Source organism: Callorhinus ursinus, unplaced genomic scaffold (assembly GCF_003265705.2).
Source record: "Callorhinus ursinus isolate GAN/ISIS: 27379988/994484 unplaced genomic scaffold, GSC_fseal_2.0 scaffold11, whole genome shotgun sequence".
In the NCBI taxonomy this organism is placed as follows: domain Eukaryota; kingdom Metazoa; phylum Chordata; class Mammalia; order Carnivora; family Otariidae; genus Callorhinus; species Callorhinus ursinus.
In genome coordinates, this window is record NW_027397073.1 from 43351948 (window position 1) to 43373492 (window position 21545).

Sequence of the window (21545 nt, forward strand, 5' to 3'; positions counted from 1 at the left end):
AGTGCTCAGCCTAAAAAGTAGCTGGAGACCATAACGAACATGTTTCAGTACTTCTATGAAAAACTTGGTGCCAAACGACTGACTTGCAAATTAACTCCTAGAATGCAGTCAGTTCATAATTTGAGGATTGTCTGCATTGGCTAAAAATGGTTCATTTTGAAATGATCTTGAGCTTGGCTTAGGATCATTCATTCAGCAAATAACTATTGAATATCTCCTATGTGTACATATTTGTACTAGTAATATGTAGAAGGAAAATAAATTAGACCTGGATTCTCTTTGTGTGTACTCCCTACTTTGCTGCAAGCACAGTCTTAGTACCAGGCAAACATTCCGGTATCTGACGCCTTCCTTTGCCAGACACCATTGGGTGTAATCCTTCCTTGGTTTTACAGTTTCATCTCAACGCCCCCTGCCCCCAAACCTGCATCTTACAGGCCAGGGACAGGGACTCGACTTGTGCCTCCCATGCTCAGCTCGTAATTCCATGTCGGTACCTGTTCCCATGCTGACCTCTCTGTGTAGAATGCCCTTCCCTCTTTTTCTAGATGTTAGTTCCTTCATTAAGTCTTTACCAACCCAAGGAGGGTCAGGCACACAGAGTTTGGGGTAGGCACCATCCAATGACATCCCATTGTACCCAGGACTCACCTTCCTTCATAACTCTTATCTCAGGGTCCCCTTCTGCCGCCAAGGGAAGAGGTGCACATGTCCCTGGGGGACAGTGTGGGGCCCACTGGTTTGGTGAGTACATGAATGCACCAAAGGATCACATTTGGAAATGTTTCTCCAAATGACTACAGAATCCATAATTCCGAATGGGATTGTAAGATGGAGAAATGTGGCCAAGTTGGAAGACCAAACATTCACACTAGAAATGCCCTATATTTGGACATAGGAAGAAAGTCTACGGAGGTGAAGGTGTCACAGAAGAAACTAAAATGAGGGTCTAGGGATGAGATGGTCAGGTCTGTGGGAAAATTCAGAGGGTTGAAACTGTCAAAAGGCCTAAGTCAGGTAACATTCAAATACACGGTGTAGATTCTTCCATCTAAGACACCCATGAAGACTTACTCTTTCTATAACTGGACAGATAAGAAATACATTCATGTAAGGTTTTAAAACAGTTGAGGACACCTAGAAAGAATTCAAGCATATTTTATAAATACATGTAAAATGCAAACAGATTTCATCCCCAGGTCTTATTTGATTTAGCACAGTACCGAATGTTCCAAAGGAAGAATAGTATGGTGCAATTATAACTGGAGTGTTTTTATAATGTAAGGAATAAGTAAGCTCATGAGAACATTTTCTAGTTTGTTTATTTAAATAATCAATGAATGTTGCCTTGAATATCAAAAATATATTTCTAGTTTGGTAGGTAGAGTAAAACAAATCACACATTTTTTTAATTTTGACTACCAAGTTTCATTCTGTTTTGAGGTTTTCAGATATGACCCTCAGAGGTTGAAAAGTTAAAACAAATTAATTTTATCGCAGCCTGACAGTAGATATTAGCATACCTCCAATAACTTTACTAATCCTATGTATTTCTTTATCTCAGAAATACAAAAACCAAGGACTTATTTCTGTTAAAAGACCAACTTTTGATTGATATTTAAAAACTTACGGAAAGTGCTTCTAAAATAACTTGCCCAGAATTCCTAAAGCTTAGAACTTTTGCCTTTTTTCTCCTATTAAATGGATTTGTCCTCTTTAAAATATCTCTGCCCCCTACTTAGAGTAGTTGGGCATTTGTTTGAATTCAAATCCAGTTGCCTCACCTAATAGCTGTGTTACCCGGTACAAAGTCAAGGTCCTTGGATTTAACCTCTTGGATTTCCAGCTTTCATATGTATATATAAAATGAGAATAATAATAAAATCCTCTTTTAAGATTTCTGTAAGGACTGCATGAGATAATCCACATAAAGTGCTTGGTATAGTGCCCATCCCATAGTAAAATCTCTTAATTATTATGTGTCATATTAGTTATTGGTACAGGTTACTGTTCTCTAATTGTAAATAAAACAAAATCCTCTCCTTCCAAAAAACATTTGCTTTAAGTAAAGTGAAATTCCCAGTAAGGGACATAGTAATGTTGGCGTTAAGTCACAAAATTCCACTGTAATGTAAACCTAGTGTACTTTTATGTCCACATGTATTTTAAACCTAAATTCTAGCTTCTTCTGAAAGGAGTGTCTATAAATATGAGCATGGTGATGAGTGAGAACCAAAGCCCAGGACAGGAGTACCAAGCTACCTGCTAGGATGCCCGCTGGGTATCAGGCACTGTAGTGAACAGTGGGATATGAAATGAATATCAACGTCCTTGGCAGAAAAAGGTGTCACAATCTAGTGTAACCAAAACATGACAATGAAAGTAAAGGAGACCATGAGAATGACTCCCAGTCATGATTGGAGGAAAAATCCATACAGTGGAAGTGATACTTTTAATGGGTTTTAAATGATGAATGGATGGATGGATGGATGGATGGATGCATGGATGGATGCATGGATGGATGGATGGATGCATGGATGGATGCATGGATGGATGCATGGATGGATGGATGGATGCATGGATGGATGCATGGATGGATGGATGGATATCAATAAAATGAGAAATTATGAGTGAGGAAGTTTCAAACAAAGGAAATCACATTTTAGTTATCAGGAAATGAAGGTACAAATAACATAGGGTACACAAAAACATGACATTTTTAGATTTGGGGGGAATCTGGTGAAAAATTTAGTTGTGGTTGCTGGAGTAGAGAAGAGCTGAAATGGAAAAGATGCATGAACACTCCAGGTTCACTGAATGCTCTGCTAAAGAGTTTCACCTTCATCCTGTAGTTTACCCAGACATCAGGCGTTTGAGTAACGCCTTCTAGTTTTTTCCATGTCCACACACCTCATCTCTTGTTCTCTTAAACTTTTAATTTCATTTTTTAATAGAGGTAATTGTTTTAAAGTGCCCATGCACCAATTAAAAAGCATCTTACCCATCCCCAGCGAAACCCCTCCCTTATCTGGGAAACACTGCAATAGGTGATGGGAGAGCAATCAGAGTTTTACTTGGGGGAGCGACTTCAAATAATGTCTGAGAGAGAAGCCACTAGTAGTTTGTATGAAAGAAAAAGGAATAGTACCGGCGACCGGGAGACCAGTTAGAGAGGCTTTTGCTGTGGTCCAGGCAGGATATAAAGAGGGCCCGAACTAAGTCAGGTGGCACTGAGCTGATAAGACCTCTTTCCTCTTATATCCTTCATGTGTTCCCTCACTGAAGAATGTGGGTTTTTATAGCTCCTACAAAAGCATATCTCCATCCATAAAGCATAGGATCAGAAGTCTATAAATACAAGCTCAGCAAGAATTCAGCCAGAGCCACAGGCTTTTTCATTTTACAGAGATACCTCAAACTATAGAAAACAGTTCAGATTTATCCAGAGTTCAAGATCTGCCCCTCCAGGAAAGGCGAAATAGACACCTACTCTTCTAGATTTAGTTAAACCAGGTGGAGAAGAGAAACACATGCAGTTAGTTGGTAGAGTTGACAACAGTACATACACTTCATGTGAAATGGTGTCCACACCTAAGAATAAAGGAATCCCATAAGGGAGGACCAGATGGGTACGTGGCCCACCGGATTTCTCCCGCACATTCATTCTGCTTGTGTGCCTGTCATTTTCAGTCTCTCAGAACTTGACTAGGATCTTTTTAGCATTACCAAAATAGTACCCAGAATTTATATAATACCTCATCCACAAAAGTCATATTTTATTCTCAGACAAAAATCAGTGCTATTCCAAGTGGAGGGGACTTAGGATACTTAGCTTTCAGCCTAGAAAGATGACTTGCCTAAGAGTTCTTGAAAAGTTCGGGGTTTTGCTCTTTTTTAATTATTTAAAACCTGAGACAGTGTGGAAGGAAGGGAGGGAGGGAGGGAGGAAGAAAGGAAGGAAGGAAGGAAGGAAGGAAGGAAGGGAGGAAGGAAGGAAGGAAGGAAGAAAGGAGGAAACAGATTCAAAAATGACCAGGATGATCCAAAAACCAGGGCAGGAGCTAAAAGAAATTTAGAAGAAATGAATATATTTTAGAATCTCCGTAGTGAGTAGGGGACTAGATTATCAGCAGTGTTATGCTTATTTTAAAGCATTGAATTAGGGGGCTTAGACATGGGATGAAGGGGCTCAGGTCCTTTTATACACCAGTGAAGACCAGACAGCTTCCCACGTTCATCCCTAAGTCGTAGTAAACACAGGCCATTGCTTCCTCTCCACTGAATCCAGACACACTTAACACGCTGCCACTGACTCTTTAGAACTAATTTTAGTCTTAACCTTTTCATATTTCCAGTTTGGTGCTCACACCATAAAGACTGGGCAGGGCTCTGCATGTATTTCTATTTAAATTTCGAATCGTGATAAAAGCAGATGACCTGAACATGGTGACCTTGGTCATTGGCTCTGTTCTGCACATTAGAAAGCAGTTTCATTTAAGGTCATAATGAAAACTTAATGCAGGTACACCCTGCTTTTTAAACATCCATCCACATTCCACCGCTTTACTTCTATAGAAGACCTACATCAGTGCTTGGTTTCACCAAGGAAATCCAAAGACAGGTTTTGCTTTTATAAAAAAAGGTGGAAAGTGAAAAATAGTGCACAGCCTTTGTCTTGCAGGGAGCTGTTAGAGAGGCAGCACGCACCCCAGGCCGCGAGAGCGCCCTGCTGGGCTCCTTCCCCAGAACTACCCTCAGCTCCTCAGCATCCAGCTGCATAGCTTTGAACTGTGGCTGTGAGATCTCTGCTTCATCTCCATTTATCATGTGCATCTGTTAGCAACATGTGTTGTAAGCATGAGAAAAGCCTCAGAGCCATTATTTTTGGGGTCTGGGAGTGCTCAAAAAGATGTCCTATATAAATGAATGGTAATTGCTTCTTTGCATTCTGCCATTTCAGCTTTCGGAAGGTTTCATCTTCATGAACACTCTACTCTCTGTTAGCCCAGGAAACCTGCATTTGTCTTCAGAAACCTATTCTCCTTACCAGGATTTTCTTTGTTTTCTTGATTTCCCCTCAGATCTTTTCGGGTCCGGTTCTTATATGGACCCGTTAACCCACGCTGAACTAAAAGAATCTCCTATTGCTTATGTTTGCAGTTGTTAGATTTTGTAGGGAAAAGGAAAAAGGACCCATGCTAACATTTGATTATAAACTCCATGAGGACAGGTGTTGGGTCTAGCTTCTTAATAGCTGTGTCCCCACCACTAAGCAGAATACATGGTAATATACGTACTCAATAATTACATCTTGAATTGAATAAGTAAACACAGAAGGTGTGTTGTTTGATTTTTACCAGCTAAGGCTACAGTAACTGACAACTCCCAAGTATTGTTGACTTACAATAACAAAGGTTTACTTCTTGTCCACATTCTGTGTTCACTCTGGGCTGGCAATGGCTGGGTCCTCATGTCTTCTGTGTTTCAGGATCCAGGCAGGAGGAGAACTCCCAGCTGGGGCAGTCCATTCTCCTGGGAGAGGGGGCAAGAAGGGACTGGTGGACAGAGGTCTTACAGAGTCTCCTCTACATTGCTGCTGACGTTGCATTGGCCAAAGACAGCCCATAGCCAAACCTGACAGTGGGTTTGGAAAGCAAACTCTGGCTCCAGGGAGGTACTTGTGGTAGTGTGGGTATATGACCCACCTACAAGGAAAGGATAGTGCATCTTTGAGGACAGTAACATGGTCTACCACAGAAAGGAATTATGACTTCTGAGAAATTGTAGTTTGTGATTTTCAGCCTTAGCAAAATTGCCTGGTAGCTTATTCTATAAATATGATAAATAAAATCCTTTCTAAAATTATGTTTTATACATTGAAGTAGTTTGCTGAAGACACGCTTTATTTTATTTTACACTGGCTTTTCTGGGTTATACGTAGTCCAGCCAGACATGAGGGAAAGTGGTGTTTAATTAAATGGTTAGGATGGTTGGTAAGAGAGACTTTGGGATGGGAGAACTAGTAGTGTGTACTTTTCTCTCTTGTTTTTGAAGGAGGTCAAGCAGCTGCCATTTTGTTGCTTAAAATATTATGTCTCCACATTTATTTTTCTTTTTTCAAGTTCCAAAGCAAGAAATTTTTAACTAAGCTTTCAAAGATTTTTTTTAGACAAATATTCATTGAGTGCCAACAGGGCAGATATGGCAATGAGCCCATGGTGCCTTTATCCTTCTTTTTCCTTCCAAATTTAGGTCAAATATGCCACTTCCTCCTTGAACTCCTAGCTCTCAGTGCTAGTCTGGATTTTTTTTTTTTTTTTTTTTTTTTAGCATTCTGATGATTTTTGCCTAGACTTTGTAGTTTTATTACTTGTTTATCATTTATTTCACACTATACTATAGTAATGCCTGTTATGCTAGATTACAAAGGGCAAAGACCATATGGCACTCATTTATACAGTCCTGCCTTTGCCTGGCATGTATAATTCCTGTTCAACCTGTTCACTGTCAGAATCACTAATCCAGACTCTGACTCTGAATTAGTGTCCACGTGTATAAAACATGATTTCCTAGCCCTTTGTATTATTTCATGTGACTTATTCCAGCAGTAATTACTCACTCAGTGCACCATCATAGAGATGCATTACCAGACTTCGAGAGCCTTCCTTCTCAGCCTCAAGCAGCTAGCCATTCATTTCTGCCACCTGTCAAGCACATTCTCCACAATCAACTCCCCTCCCATTGTATGTCTTGGCCTCACTGAGCTAGACTTCCTCGGGTTCTTTCCTGCAGAGGAAAGACCTAAGTGCGTTTTTGTCCAACATGCAAACATGGTGATAACCCCAATTTCTGTAGGTTGAAAATGTTGTGGTCTCCGGGTGGAAACTTATAAACATGGGACCCCTGGGATCTACCTGCATGTGGTTTGCCGATTGTAACCCTCTCTCCATTCTTTCTTTGTCTTTCCAAATTGTAGGGCCTTAAAGCTGCTGACAATGATCCCACAGCTCCGCCATATGACTCCCTCTTAGTCTTTGACTATGAAGGCAGTGGGTCCACTGCTGGGTCCCTGAGCTCCCTTAATTCCTCAAGTAGTGGCGGCGAGCAGGACTATGACTACCTGAATGACTGGGGGCCACGCTTCAAGAAACTTGCTGACATGTATGGTGGAGGTGATGAGTGAACTTCAGGGTGAACTTGGTTTTTGGACAAGTACAAACAATTTCAACTGATATTCCCAAAAAGCATTCAGAAGCTAGGCTTTAACTTTGTAGTCTACTAGCACAGTGCTTGCTGGAGGCTTTGGCATAGGCTGCAAACCAATTTGGGCTCAGAGGGAATATCAGTGATCCAATACTGTTTGGAAAAAACACTGAGCTCAGTTACACTTGAATTTTACAGTACAGAAGCACTGGGATTTTATGTGCCTTTTTGTACCTTTTTCAGATTGGAATTAGTTTTATGTTTAAGGCTTTAATGGTACTGATTTCTGAAACGATAAGTAAAAGACAAAATATTTTGTGGTGGGAGCAGTAAGTTAAACCATGATACGCTTCAATACGCTTTTGTTACATTGCATTTGCTTTTATTAAAACACAGAATTAAACAAACAAAAAACAAAAACTCATGGAGCGATTTTATTATCTTGGGGGATGAGACCATGAGATTGGAAAATGTACATTACTTCTAGTTTTAGAGTTTAGTTTTCTTTTTTCACTAAAATCTTAAAACTTACGCAGCTGGTTGCAAATAAAGGGAGTTTTCATATCACCAATTTGTAGCAAAATTGAATTTTTTCATAAACTAGAATGTTAGATACATTTTGGTCTTAATCCATGTACACTTTTTTTATTTACTGTATTTTTTCCACGTCACTGTAAAAATGGTATGTGTACATAATGTTTTATTGGCATAGTCTATGGAGAAGTGCAGAAACTTCAGAACATGTGTATGTATTATTTGGACTATGGATTCAGGTTTTTTGCATGTTTATATCTTTCGTTATGGATAAAGTATTTACAAAACAAAGTGACATTTGATTCAATTGTTGAGCTGTAGTTAGAATACTCAATTTTTAATTTTTTAATTTTTTTTATTTTTTATTTTCTTTTTTGTTTGGGGAGGGAGAAAAGTTCTTAGCACAAATGTTTTACATAATTTGTACCAAAAAAAAAAAAAAGAAAGAAAGAAAAGAAAGGGGTGGCTTGACACTGGAGGCACTACTAAGTGTGTGTTTTTAAAAAAAAAAAATGAAAAAAAAAACAAGCTTTTAAATTGGAGAGACTTCTGACCAGCTTTGCCTCTGTATTGTGTACCAGAATATAAATGATACACCTCTGACCCCAGCGTTCTGAATAAAATGCTAATTTTGGATCTGGTGACTGGTTTGAACTTTTTCTTTTCTACTTGATCTGCTATAATTTGTTGTGAAAAATCCCAAGTATTGGAGTTCTGTTGAGAACAACAGTTTTACCAAAGTATGTATTTGTTCTTGTACTACTCACCGTCGAAACCCTTAGCAGGGCAGCCGTGTCCAGTGAGCAAGAGAGAGAATCACCGTGGATCTTAACTGCACGGAAGAAAAACATCAGGAAGAGACTATGCTGATGGTGGTTTACAAATGACGTTCGTAACTTCAGTGAACTTTGTATACTTCTTAATATCACGTATGCTTTCATTCCTTTCTGCTCAAGCTTGTGGTCACAGCAACTCTAACAGGCCTTTCCCATTAGAGCACCAGCATTAGGAAAACCGTGGTAAAAAAAAGTTACAGGACTGGCCCTGAAAACCTAGTATCTTGGGTAATTCATTGAAGCCATTTTCTGTACTTAGTGAACTATACTCTGGTACTTCTATTCATTTACCATTTTTTTCTGGCTTCAGTAAGGTAGAATTGATAAATAAAGTTGTATATATTTAAGAACCACACTATGATGATTTGATATATGGCTACATTATGAAATGATTTCCACAGTCAAGTTAATGAACACATCCATCACCTCACATAGTCACCTTTGTGTGTGTGTGTGTGTGTGTGTGTAAAATCAAATCTCTTAGCAAATTTTAAGTATACAGAACAGTATTAGCCTTATATAGTCACAGTGAACCAAAAAGGGAAATGATCCTACTACATTTTGTAAAATTATGAATGCATCCTACTGTGATTCAGAAGTGAATTTTAAGAGACTTGAAGAAAGTTTCACTGTATTTTCTATTTGCTTCGTGATGATTATCACACTGTATTATACTGTACAGTTCAAAAAAACATTTATACAATATACCTCCTCCAATTAGCTCTGTGTCTTTTTGCTTAACATAAAGATTATTTTATATTAGAGAAATTCACTTTTCTATTGATTCACTCTGAAAGCAATACTTTCTTGTTACTCTTCTAATCATTAAATGCCAGAGGTTGCCTCTGGGAATTTCCATAATGAAACTTACTAAATTTCCTAATTTAGTCTAATTTAGTGTGGTCTTTTTAAAAATGGATTCTTAGTCTGTACCACTCTGCTGCTCTACATCCAAATGAATACTGAACTATTTTTCTTAATTCAAACGCAGAACTTAAATTTGCCTCATTTAGGTAAACAAACACTCTCCCAATTATTTACTTATTGTTGACATAGAGTCACAGATCATATCTAATATGTATATACATTTTAAGCATTAATAATAAGCATTCCATATACGCACAATCAGTAAATATTATAAACAATATTTTTCAAAACTTCCCCTTTTTGCTAGAAGTCATACATGACTCTATTTCCTTTGTGAAAACACTTTTCAAAACAAACAAACAAAAAGAAACCAATAAAAAGTGGAAGCTCCACCCCTACCCTGATAAAGGAGTAACTTTCATTAGCCCTTTGATGTGTAATCTCTCTAGTCTTTTCCAGTAAGTATCTTTACACACACATTTCCATTAAGATTCTATTGTGTTTGGTTTTCATGAAAGTGGGATTGTATACTACATATTTTCTGTAACTTGACTTTTTCATTAAGCCATGGGCCTTGGAAATTTTTCCATAATAGCATATATATATGTGTGTGTGTGTGTGTGTGTATATATATATATATATATATATATATATATATGCTCTTTAGTATTCCTTAATGTGGACATTCGGTTAACTTAGCCATTTCCTAAGTAATTTGTCGTTTCCAAGTTTTTTCACTCCTGAAAACAATGCTACAATTAACGTTCTTTGACATATCTCTTTGCATGGGGTATTTCTGTAAATGAGATGCTTGGAGATGGAATTGCTGGATTAAAAAATGTGGAGAGAAATGAATTAAATATGACCAAAATTATAAGTATTTTAATGTCGTTTCAAATTGACTTTTAGCTAAAAGTAGATGAGGTTTTCTAAAAGCCAGCAACTCCTTCTTTTGGCAAAAGAATTTTATGTGGCTCAAAATAGCAACCACAAAATGTAAGACAATCTAACCAAGGCCTTATTCTTTTTCTTTGGAAGGTAGTCTTTGAGTTGGGCAACTGTACTAGTTTCAAGTACTCTGAAATGACTGTCACCACGTGATGTAGTAAAACCTTGAAAACCATATTTGTGAATGTGGTTTATGGACCCCATCCAGAAACATGTTTCCTAGGTTGCTACTAGTGATTTGGATCTCTTTGGCAACATTACAAAAAAATTAAAAATGTACACAGTGCTAAAATCTCTGTGCAGTGGGTTGTTTTCCGTGATAAAATATGTGCATTTTACATTTTAATGAGGCAGTCAAGTTGCCCTAATAAAGACTAAACCAATTGACATTCCACCAACACTGTGTGCAAAAACCTATGGACCTTCATCCTCAGCAATCTTGGACATTACACTATGTTTAAAAGTTTTATACCTATAAGATGAGCAGTAAGAGATATCTCAGGCTAATTATGACTTCCCTGATTACCCATAAGACAGAATGGTGTTTTTTTTTTCTTATGTGTATTAGCCATTTGTGCTGCTTTGAACTGCCTATTTTTATTTCCCTATTGAATTACTTGGCTTTTCCAATTAATTACTAAGAACTTGTTAAATGCATTCTTTTTTCCTGGTCTTTTGCTAATCTTGTAAATTTGTCTATGGTGTTTTTACTTACTGAAATTTTTGTTTTATGTGGTTTACTCTCTCTATTATGTGTAGTATTTTCAACTGTAGATTTTTGAGAAGGTCTTCCCACCTGCAAATTAGAAGTTATTATCCTATTTTTGGGGTTTTTTTTTATTGTTTTGCATTTATTCAGCTCTTTAATTCACCTGGAAATTCCTTTGTATGAGGTAGAAATTGAACATTTAAAAAAAATTCTAGATGCGTGATCTATTTTCTAAACGACACTTGTTTAAAAGTCCATCCTTAACCCAATCAAGTGAGATAAAACATTCATCATACACACAATTCCCATTAAGTGTATGTATGTAGATGTATCTAGATCATTTATTGTGTTCCACTGATCTTTAATTCCTGCACAATATTAAACTGTTATTCCAGAATACCAGTTGGATCAGCCACTATTTTCTTCTATTCAAAATTTTCTATATTCTTTTCCCACATTGTCTTGTGCATAAATTTTAGAAACACTAAGTTCCATAGGAAACTTTATTGGAAATTTTAAGTTGTGAAAAGTTAGTAGTTTCATCTGTTACCCCATCCAATACTATGTGAATCTCTCACTTTTTAGATCACACTTACACTTTCATAGAGTTTCATTAAACATTTTCTTACACTGTTTTATGATTTTCATTACTAAAATGAGTGGGATCTACATTTCACAGCATTGTCTTGAATAATTCTTTTACTGCTGTAGTGGAAATGTATCCACTTTTATGTATTTATCTATTTATCTTCTTTTTGTCTTACTTCATTCCTATATTAGTTCTAATTGCTTTTTGGTGATTCTCTTGGATTTTCCTGACAGATAATCATGCTGCAAATCATGACACTTTGTTTTCTCTAAGATTAATACTTAGTTCATTTTCTATATAGTTAATAGTAATGATCATAAGCATTTTGTTGTTTCTTAACTACTGGAGGAAGGTTTTGTATATTTTGTCATATATAACACCATCTATAGATATAAATCTATTTCATGGTATAACTGAGTTACTTTGAGATTTTATGAGTATACATATTGAATTTTATAAAAATTTCCTTCATCTACAGAGATTATAATATATTAACCCATTAATAATGAATTATGCCATTGATTTTCCAATATTGAATGAAACTTTTTTGGAATAAACCCTGCTTGGTCATAATGTGACTTTTTTTTTTTTAATTTAACTCCAGTATAGTTAACATAGTGTTACATTAATTTCAGGTGTACAATATAGTGACTCAACACTTCTCTGTATCACTCAGTGCTCATCGTAAGTATACTCTTAATCCCCTTCACCTATTTTACCCATCCCTCCCACCCACTTCCCCTCTGGTAACCACCAGTTCTCTATAGTTAAGAGTCTGTTTCTTGGTTTGTCCCTTTTTTTATTCGTTTTGTTTCTTAAATTCCATATATGAGTGAAAACATATGGTATTTGTCTTTCTCTGACTTATTTCACTTAGCATACTCTTTAGATCCATCCATGTTGTTGCAAATGTCAAGGTTTCATTCTTTTTTATGGCTCAGTAATATTCCTGTGTGTTTGTGTGTTTGTGTGTGTGTGTGTGTGTGTACTACATTTTCTTTATTCATTCATCTATCAGTGGACACTTGCTTTGCTTCCATAATTTGGCTATTGTAAATAATGCTGCTATAAACATAGGGGTGCATGTATCTTTTTGAATTAGTGTTTTCATATACTTTGGGTAAATACCCAGTGGTGGAATTACTGGATCATATGGTAGTTCTATTTTTAATTTTGGGGGAAACCTCCATATAGTTTTCCACCGTGGCTGCACCAATGCGCATTCCCACCAGCAGTGCATGAGGGTTCCTTTTTCTCCACATCCTCCCTAATACTTCTTGTGTTTTTGATTTTAACCATTCTGACAGGTGTGAAGAGATACTTCATTGTGACTTTGATTTGCATTTCCCTGATGATTAGTGATGCTGAACATCTTTTCGTGTGTCTGTTGGCCATCTGGATGTCTTCTTTGGAGAAATGTCTATTCATGTCTTCTGCCCATTTTTAATTGGATTATTGTGTGTTTCTGTGTGTCTGTGTGTGTGTATAAGTTCTTTATATATTTTGGATACCAACTTCTTAGCAGATAACTCATTTACAAATATCTTCTCTCATTCAGTAGGTTGTCTTTTAGTTTTGTTGGTTGTTTCCTTTGCTGTGCAGAAGCTTTCAATTTTGGTGTAGTCCCAATAAGTTTATTTTTGGTTTTGTTTCCCTTGCCTCAGGGAATATATCTAGAAAATGTTGCTATTGGCTGATGTCAGAGAAATTACTGCCTGTGCTTTCTTCCAGGATTTTTATGGTTTCAGGTCTCACTTTAGGTTAGTAATCCATTTTAGGTTTATTTTTGTGTATGGTATAAGAAGGTGGTCCAGTTTCATTTTTTTGCATGTAGCTGTCCATTTCTCCCCCATCATTTATTGAAGAGATTATCTTTTCCCATAGCATATTCTGGCCTCCTTTGTTGAGATTAATTGACCGTATAATTGTGGGTTTATTTCTGGGCTCTCTATTCTGTTCCCTTGATCTGTGTGTCTATTTTTCTGCCAGTACCTTACTCTTTTGATTACTACAGCTTTGTAGTATATCTTGAATACCTGGTAGTGTGATACTTTCAGTTTTGTTCTTATTCAAGATTGCTTTGGCTATTCAGGGTCTTTTCTGATTCCATACAAATTGTAGGATTGTTTGTTCTAGTTCTGTGAAAAATGCTATTGATATTTTGGTAAGGATTGCATTAAATCTGTACATTGCTTTGGGTAGTATGGACATTTTAACAATATTCTTCTAATCTGTGAACAGGGAATACCTTTCCATTTGTTTGTGTCATCTTCAATTTCTTTCATTAATGTTGTCTTTCACCTCCTTCATTGTTTATTTCTAGCTATTTTTTTAAATGATTTTATTTATTTGTTTGACAGAGAGAGAGAGACAGCGAGAGAGGGAACACAAGCAGGGGGAGTGGGAGAGGAAGCAGGCTTCCCGCCGAGCAGGGAGCCCGATGCGGGGCTCGATCCCAGGACCCCAGGATCATGACCTGAGCCGAAGGCAGACACTTAATGACTGAGCCACCCAGGCGCCCCTATTTCTAGCTATTTTATTATTTTTGGTGCAATTATAAGTGGAATTTTTTTTTTAAGGTTTTATTTATTTGACAGAGAGAGACACAGAGAGAGAAAGGGAACACAAGCAGGGGGAGTGGGAGAGGGAGAAGCAGGCTTCCCGCAGAGCAGGGAGCCCAATGCGGGGCTTGATCCCAGGACACTGGGATCATGACCTGAGCCGAAGGCAGACGCTCAACGACTGAGCCACCCAGGCGCTCCGGAATTGTTTTCTTAATTTCTCTTTCTGCTACTTCATTAGTGTATAGAAATGCAATGGGTTTCTGTACATTGATTTTGTATGCTGTGACCTTACTGAATTTATTTACCAATTTTAGTATTTTTTTGGTGGAGTTTTTAGGGTCTTCTATTATGTTGTATGCAAATAATGAAAGTTTTACTTCTTCTTTACCAATTTGGATGTCTTACCCCCGCTTTTCTTGTCTGATTGCTGTAGCTAGGACTTCCAATACTATGTTCAATAAAAGTGGTGAGAGTAGACATCCTTATCTTGTTCCTGATCTTAGGGAGAAAGCTCTCAGTTTTTCGCCATTGAGTCTGACGTTCGCTGTGGGTTTTTCATGGATGGTCCTTATTATGTTGAGGTATGTTCTCTCTCAACCTACTTTGTTGAGGTTTTTATCATGAATGGATGTTGTACTTTGTCAAATGCTTTTTCTGCATCTATTGAGATGATCATATGTTTTTTTTTCTCTTATTGATGTGATGTATCATGTAAATTGATTTGCAAATATTGAACCACCGTTACATCTCAGAACTAAATCCCACTTGATCATGATCATAATGTTATTCTTTTAGTGGGCTGATGGAGTTGATTTGCTGCTATTTTACTTGGAATTATAATTCATACGTGATTTTCTTGTACTTTTCTGTTTTTTAATGTTCTTGCTCAGTTTTAGTCTGAGATTTATGCTAGCCTCAAATAAAAAATTAGTAAGACTGCCATTTTTTTCTGTGCTCAAATTGCTCTTATAAACTGGGATTATCTATTCATAAAAATTTGTTAGAATTCTCCTACAATTTTACTATTGTGATGATATGTTTTCCCCCAATAGGAATTGATGTATTCAGGCATTATGCTTTTTTTAACCAATTTTCACAATTTACATCTTCCTGAAAAATTGTGTATTTTATGTAGCTTCTAAAAAATTTATTGATAGAACGTATTTTGAAGATCTGTTGTATAACTTATGTTTCCTTTTTTTCCCTTTTTTCTTTCGTTTTTTTTCCCCCTTTTTTCTTCAGCAGAGCAGTTAAAAGTGTTTATTTATTGTTCTGTTAAAAGAACTAGCTGTTTTATTTATTGAAATAGAATATTTTCTCATTTGCTTAGAGGGCACACATTTTTCTAACTCTATAACTTTTGTTTTTCAAATAATTGGTGTTTTACTAATTTTTGATTTATCAGTTCCTGAAAGAGGTGTACTAACATTTCCCACTGGTGTTTTGGATTTGTGTATTTCCAGGCCATATTGATAGGTGCTTAAAACTGTTCTATCCTCAAGTTTGGATTGTTGCTTTTATTAATGGGAAATATCTTGCTTGGCAATTCCTAGTGCTTTAGGCTCTAAAATCCATTTTGTCTGATATGAATATTTGGGTAGCCATGTCTGCCTTTCTTTTTCTTTTTTTAGCATTTGCCTGAGGAAGCTTGGTCCACCTCTTTATTGAAGACTTTTGGATAATTTTGCCTTTTATATCTCTGTAAACAACATATTAATTAAAATATTTTATTTCACTGCCATTTTCAAATAGGCAGAAAACATTAATCTTCCATAATGATTTGGTTTTTGCAATTCACTGTCTTTGCACCTAGTAACCTCCATTCATGTATTTTTAGAGTGACCTCAGTGAACTGGGCATGTGAGGAGTCACTCTCAGTAATTGCTCACATGGCTTTTGGGGTATCTCCCAGCTACCAGCATGTGAATTAACCTCAAGGATGTAAAGAATAGAAAAGGCACAAAAAGCCATGTTTCTTTCCTCCCCCCCACATTTTACCTCATAGCTTTACAGTTGTTTATTTAAAATCCACTGTATTATTTTTCTTTGTTAGGAGAATAAAAGTATCATTTTCATATTTAAAGGAAAAACTGGAAGACCAAAGCTAAGAGATTCATACTATCCTGAACTCATTCAGAATGATAGTGACATAAAACAAATATAAAACACCTACTGGTGTTTCACCATGTGTTCAACAACAAACAAACAAAAACCCTCCTTCCTAGAAAAATATAATTTGATTGACTCCCATTAAGAAGGCATTTGAAGGGTGGGCAGCGAGACTATTTCTCTTTCTTTTTCTTGATGCAGAAGATTCAGTCTTACTCTAGATACTACTTTTTAATTGATCATTAGTGCTTCTGCAAGATTGATAATAAAAGTTCCTATATTACCATTTTTTTCTGTTTATTAGCCAGTCTGATTAAGAGGTCATTGGGTGGAAGAAGAAATGATGGATGCTTCACAGCTAAAATGAGTTTGGGAGAGATTATTTGTAGATGTAAAGTAATTTAGATTCTCTTAATTTCTCTTACAACAAATGATTGTGCTGACTATAAGTATAGCTTAAAGTTGGAGAATATATTCACTCTCTAGGGGTTGTTTTAGCAAAACAGGTGCACTAAGTGTTATGATACTGATTATTTTAGGCGTCTACTCTTAGATGGGGTTGGTGTGGGGTGGAGCATGTCTCTCAAAGAAAAACATTTTTGTGAATCAGAAATGTAACAGTGGACAGATATTTTTGAGGTGTTCAATTTCTCTAGAACCAATATATACTTAATATATTGGATTCATTTATTCCATTTTTTATAGTTTGAACATGTTGATCTCAAAAATGATTCTTAAAAGGATTTACATATTCGGGGATGTATGGTGAACTTAATTACTAAATGGCTGTCTGCTTCTACAGTAATTTGCTTCTTGATCTTTCTCTGTAACTAACACACTTGGAATAAGAAACCTTAAGTTTAAGAATGTTGACTTTTATTTTCTGCATCATTATATAGACATTTGTCAGCAACAGTTTATTTTTTTCAGTTTCTACTTCTTAGGAAAGCTAGTTTGCCTGGCAGAATTTTAGAGTTTGTTGCCTTTTTCCTAATAGGGTATTTGTGGTAAAGTCATTTATTGTAGTAAATAAAGGTCAGAGGAGAAATATGACTGTATTGGATAAGAATATTTTCTAATTTAGATGATTTTATAAACTGCATTTGATAACGTTTTTCTTGTTTCATTAGATATTTTTTCTAACTTCCTGTTTCAAGTCCATCTTGATCATTAAGTATAAATAAAGGCCTCAAGAACCACAGACTGAAAGAAACTTCTCCCCTTTGCCCTAGGTTTTTTACCTTCTGCACTGAACTCGTGTCCCTGCACTAAGATCTCTGGGACCTTCAGAGTAATTCAAACTGAATCAATGTCCTATCTTCCAGGCCTCGTTATGAACGTTATAAACTGAAGTTGATTTCTCTGTATTTGCAGAGAACTTGGTCTCATAGACTATCTATGAACTAAAACTGTTGCCAGTCTCAAATAAACCCATATATGTATACACATTCAACAATGAGGATAGATTTCAATAATACTGAGTTCTTTTTATGTGCAAAGATTCTATTCATTGGCCTATTAGCTCATTTAATCCTTCCAGTAACTATCTTCTTTCATCCCTTCTATTGGACTTATTGTTTCCCCCATATATTTGAACAATTCTAAGATCAAGGAGCATTATATGATGACTGAGTCCCAGCCAGGTGACGCAGTGCTGTTGTAGTTGTGTGAAAATGTCACTTTGACGCCTTTCAGTAACAATAAAGCTTAGCATCCATGTCTTTGAGTCTGAACTACGTATTAACGGTCAGATCGCTTTCATTGTACTCAGTTTCTTCAGATGGAGAGGCCATAGCTGAAGTTACGTGGCTCATCCACTGACGCTCAGCTGGTCAGTGGCAGAGCTGAGACGTAAGCCCAGTTCTCTGGCTTCTGAACTCACACTTACGTCTTCCACCTGGCCGCAGCAGGCATGGAGCAAAAAAATCACAGGGCCGGCTGAAGAAAGGAGAAAGCCGCTCTATCACACAGTATCATTTTTACCTTAGGGTGAGCCACATATCATCGCCAATTCTTACAAGTCAAGACAGCTGAATATTTTAATTTCCATATCTAAGTTAAACTTTTAAATTAGTTCAACCTAAAGTTTCAAACTAAGCCATATATATTACAAGGAAACATACACATCCTATGAAACACTAAGCACATGAGCAAAGATGCATGTGGCATGAAAGAGAATCAGAGGCACTAGGATGAGCGGGAATTTTTTTTTTAATTTAATAATTTCTTAGACTTAATAAGTCCTTTTCTCTCACCGCTGACACCAAGACTGGCACATTCTTAGCGTTCTTACTCCTCAGTCTCTCCCCAGTCCCAGGCAGACAGCCCTGTGCGCTGTTGACCTCAGGGTCTAGAAAACTACTCAGAGCATCTCTCTGCTCTCTGCCACAATCGACAATCTCTCTCATTCATACGTGCAACAAGACCCACCTGCCATCTCTGGCCCAAACGTTTCATTTTCTAGTTGTAAGCTGAACAATTTTGGAAATCAAAATAACATTTCCAGGCTCTAGGGGAACATTGAGTCTGCTAGCAGAAACTCATTTTCTTCTCCACGAAGAAAGATGAATCTTTTATTCTGTTTCTTTATCCAACATAGCTGGTTTGTTTTTCCAAATACTAACTCTTGGCCTTTCCTAACATGGCTGCAACCCCAAGTGCCTTGAGGAGAGACTGAAGTTTTCCAGAAGGCACAGATTGATTCCCTCTGGGTTCAGATTCCTTTTCTGCCCCTAACTGGTTGCATAGCTTCTGATAATTTGTTTGATCTCTCAGTGACCTTGACTGTAAATTAGGGATACATCACAGGACAATGCCTGTGACCTGGAACCTAGTAAGCATTCTGGAAAAGTTAGCTACTTTTAGCTATTGTTATTAAGACACAGTCATCTTTATCTCCATACTCATGTGTCATTTTATAATTTACAAATGAAGAAAACGTTTTCATTCTCAAAAAGTTTTTCCACTTTAAGTTAGTGTCATTTCTTACTTTTTCAAAAATGATTGTTAAGGTTCAGTCAGAATTTTTATGCGAGCTTTATAATTCTGTAATACATATTATTTTCATGAATTCAACGTATACACTTAGCTTGATAGGAGACTTTATTTTACTTCTTAAAGTTGAAGAAAATTTCTGTGTTAGTTTTGCATTCTGTGTTTAAACTCTTTTACCATTATTAAAGGCAGTATTAAATGTGTTTTATGTAATGTATTTGGCCCTAATAGTGAAGCTTATTGAAGTAAAAGTGCATGATCCCAGATACCAATGACCAGAATGCTTTAACACCTGTCAATTTTGTTTCCTTAATCACCAGCTCTGGAAAAACATCCAAGTATATCCAGGAAACTTAGAACTACAGGAATTCTAAAAATTGATTCAATTGCCTGGAAGTGATAGATCCTAAAGAGATCAAACTTTATTACTTTGGAGATTTTCCTTGTGGACTTGGGCATGAAAAATACAGACTTAATAACCCAGCTATGTGAGCAGAATCATCCATTTTAGCTTGACTCACCTAATTCTAAATCCACTTTCTAATATTCCCCTTCTTAATAGTATCATTCCTCTTAAAACCTTTGACTGCATATATAGAAATCTTTAAAAAATGGGGTCATCATGAAACACTAAACTTTAATAACTGGATGTACAGGGCATAGAAACAAATATATCTAATTGCTTTTTGTTAATCACGATTACATTCTTTATAAGAACCTGTTGCTGGTATCACCCAGTTTATTAAATCACTCAGCACAACTGAAGAATGACAAATGAGATAATTGGTGTGAGGATACTTTATAAGCTGTAATGGGCTGTATAAATGTTAGGTTTTAAATATTAAATTAGTAACTTGGAAAAGTGAATGGCATATGTATCATCAAAAAGATGCTGCTTAGATGGAAGCCTCAAATATATATCTCCCTTATATACTAAAAGCGAGTACTTGGTAATCCCAAAATGTACTAATATCACAACCCAGAAAGACAGGACAGATATAGAGATATTAGTTTGTCCATTTGGTCCAGGATTTGTTCGCTTGTTGCTTTATTTTCCAAAAGGTTTATTGTAACTATGACTTCTTTTTAATATTGAGATATGATTGACATATAACATCACATTAGTTTTAGGTATACAATGAAGTGTTTTGGTATAGGTATATATTGTGAAATGACTACCAGAACATTAAGTTCTGATCTTAAGTTTACTTAATATCTATCACTACACATAGTTACTTTTTTTTATCAAAACTTTTTTTTTTTTAAGATTTTATTTATTTGACAGAGAGAGAGAGACAGCGAGAGCAGGAACACAAGCAGGGGGAATGGGAGAGGGAGAAGCAGGCTTCCCACTGAGCGGGGAGCCAAACGGGGGGCTTGATCCCAGGACCCTGGGACCATGACCTGACCCGAAGGCAGACACTTAATGACTGAGCCACCCAGGCGCCCCTTGATCAGAACTTTTAAGATCTACTCTCTTTGCAACTTTTGAATATACAACACAGTATTGTTAACTCTAGTCACCATGTTGTAGATTATATCCCTAGAACTTATTTGTAACTGGAAGTTTGTACGTTTTGACCCCTCCACCCATGACCTGTTAATGGTGGGATAAAATGATTCAATGGTATGATAAAAGAATCCCTTGTCCTTTGACAGATACTGTCTTTGACTATTTCTACAAGTTAGGTTGATTCTTCTATTGTCGAACCATAATTATAACATGACTACACTCATTCTCTAGGAGAGATGGAATATGTGGATAAATCATGGCATTCCTGAAGAATGGAGAAACTGTAATCTCAGCTAAGACTGGAGTCACCTATTAGTCTCAGGGTGCTAAAAGCATGGCTCTTCAGATGAGCATTAAATACAACTATTCCCCAAGTCAGACACAAAAACACCAAAGAGGTAGCAAGTGTTCTCTTAAGAAAGAAATGCAGCCGGGGCGCCTGGGTGGCTCAGTTGTTAAGTGTTTGCCTTTGGCTCAGGTCATGATCCCAGGGTCTTGGGATCGAGCCCCGCATCGGGGCTTCTCTTCTCCTTCTCCCACTCCTCCTGCTTGTGTTCCCTCTCTTGTTGTGTCTCTCTCTGTTAAATAAATAAATAAAATCTTTAAAAAAAAAAAAAAAGGAAGGAAATGCAGCCAAGGTGGTAGAGAGACTTGAGGAAGAGTAGGGAGACTCCTGAAT

General features: G+C 36.7%; 1 protein-coding gene across 2 annotated transcripts in view; it reads left to right on the top strand.

Moving 5' to 3' along the window:
• Positions 1–8378, top strand: part of CDH2 (cadherin 2) — a 209959-nt gene extending 201581 nt beyond the window's left edge. For both annotated transcript variants that reach the window (XM_025886760.2, XM_073898375.1), the window contains one exon: positions 6977–8378. In XM_025886760.2, coding sequence (XP_025742545.1) covers positions 6977–7183 — 207 coding nt within the window. In that variant the 3' untranslated portion in view covers positions 7184–8378. The remainder of the gene's footprint in view (positions 1–6976) is intronic.
• Positions 8379–21545: the final 13167 nt, after the last annotated feature.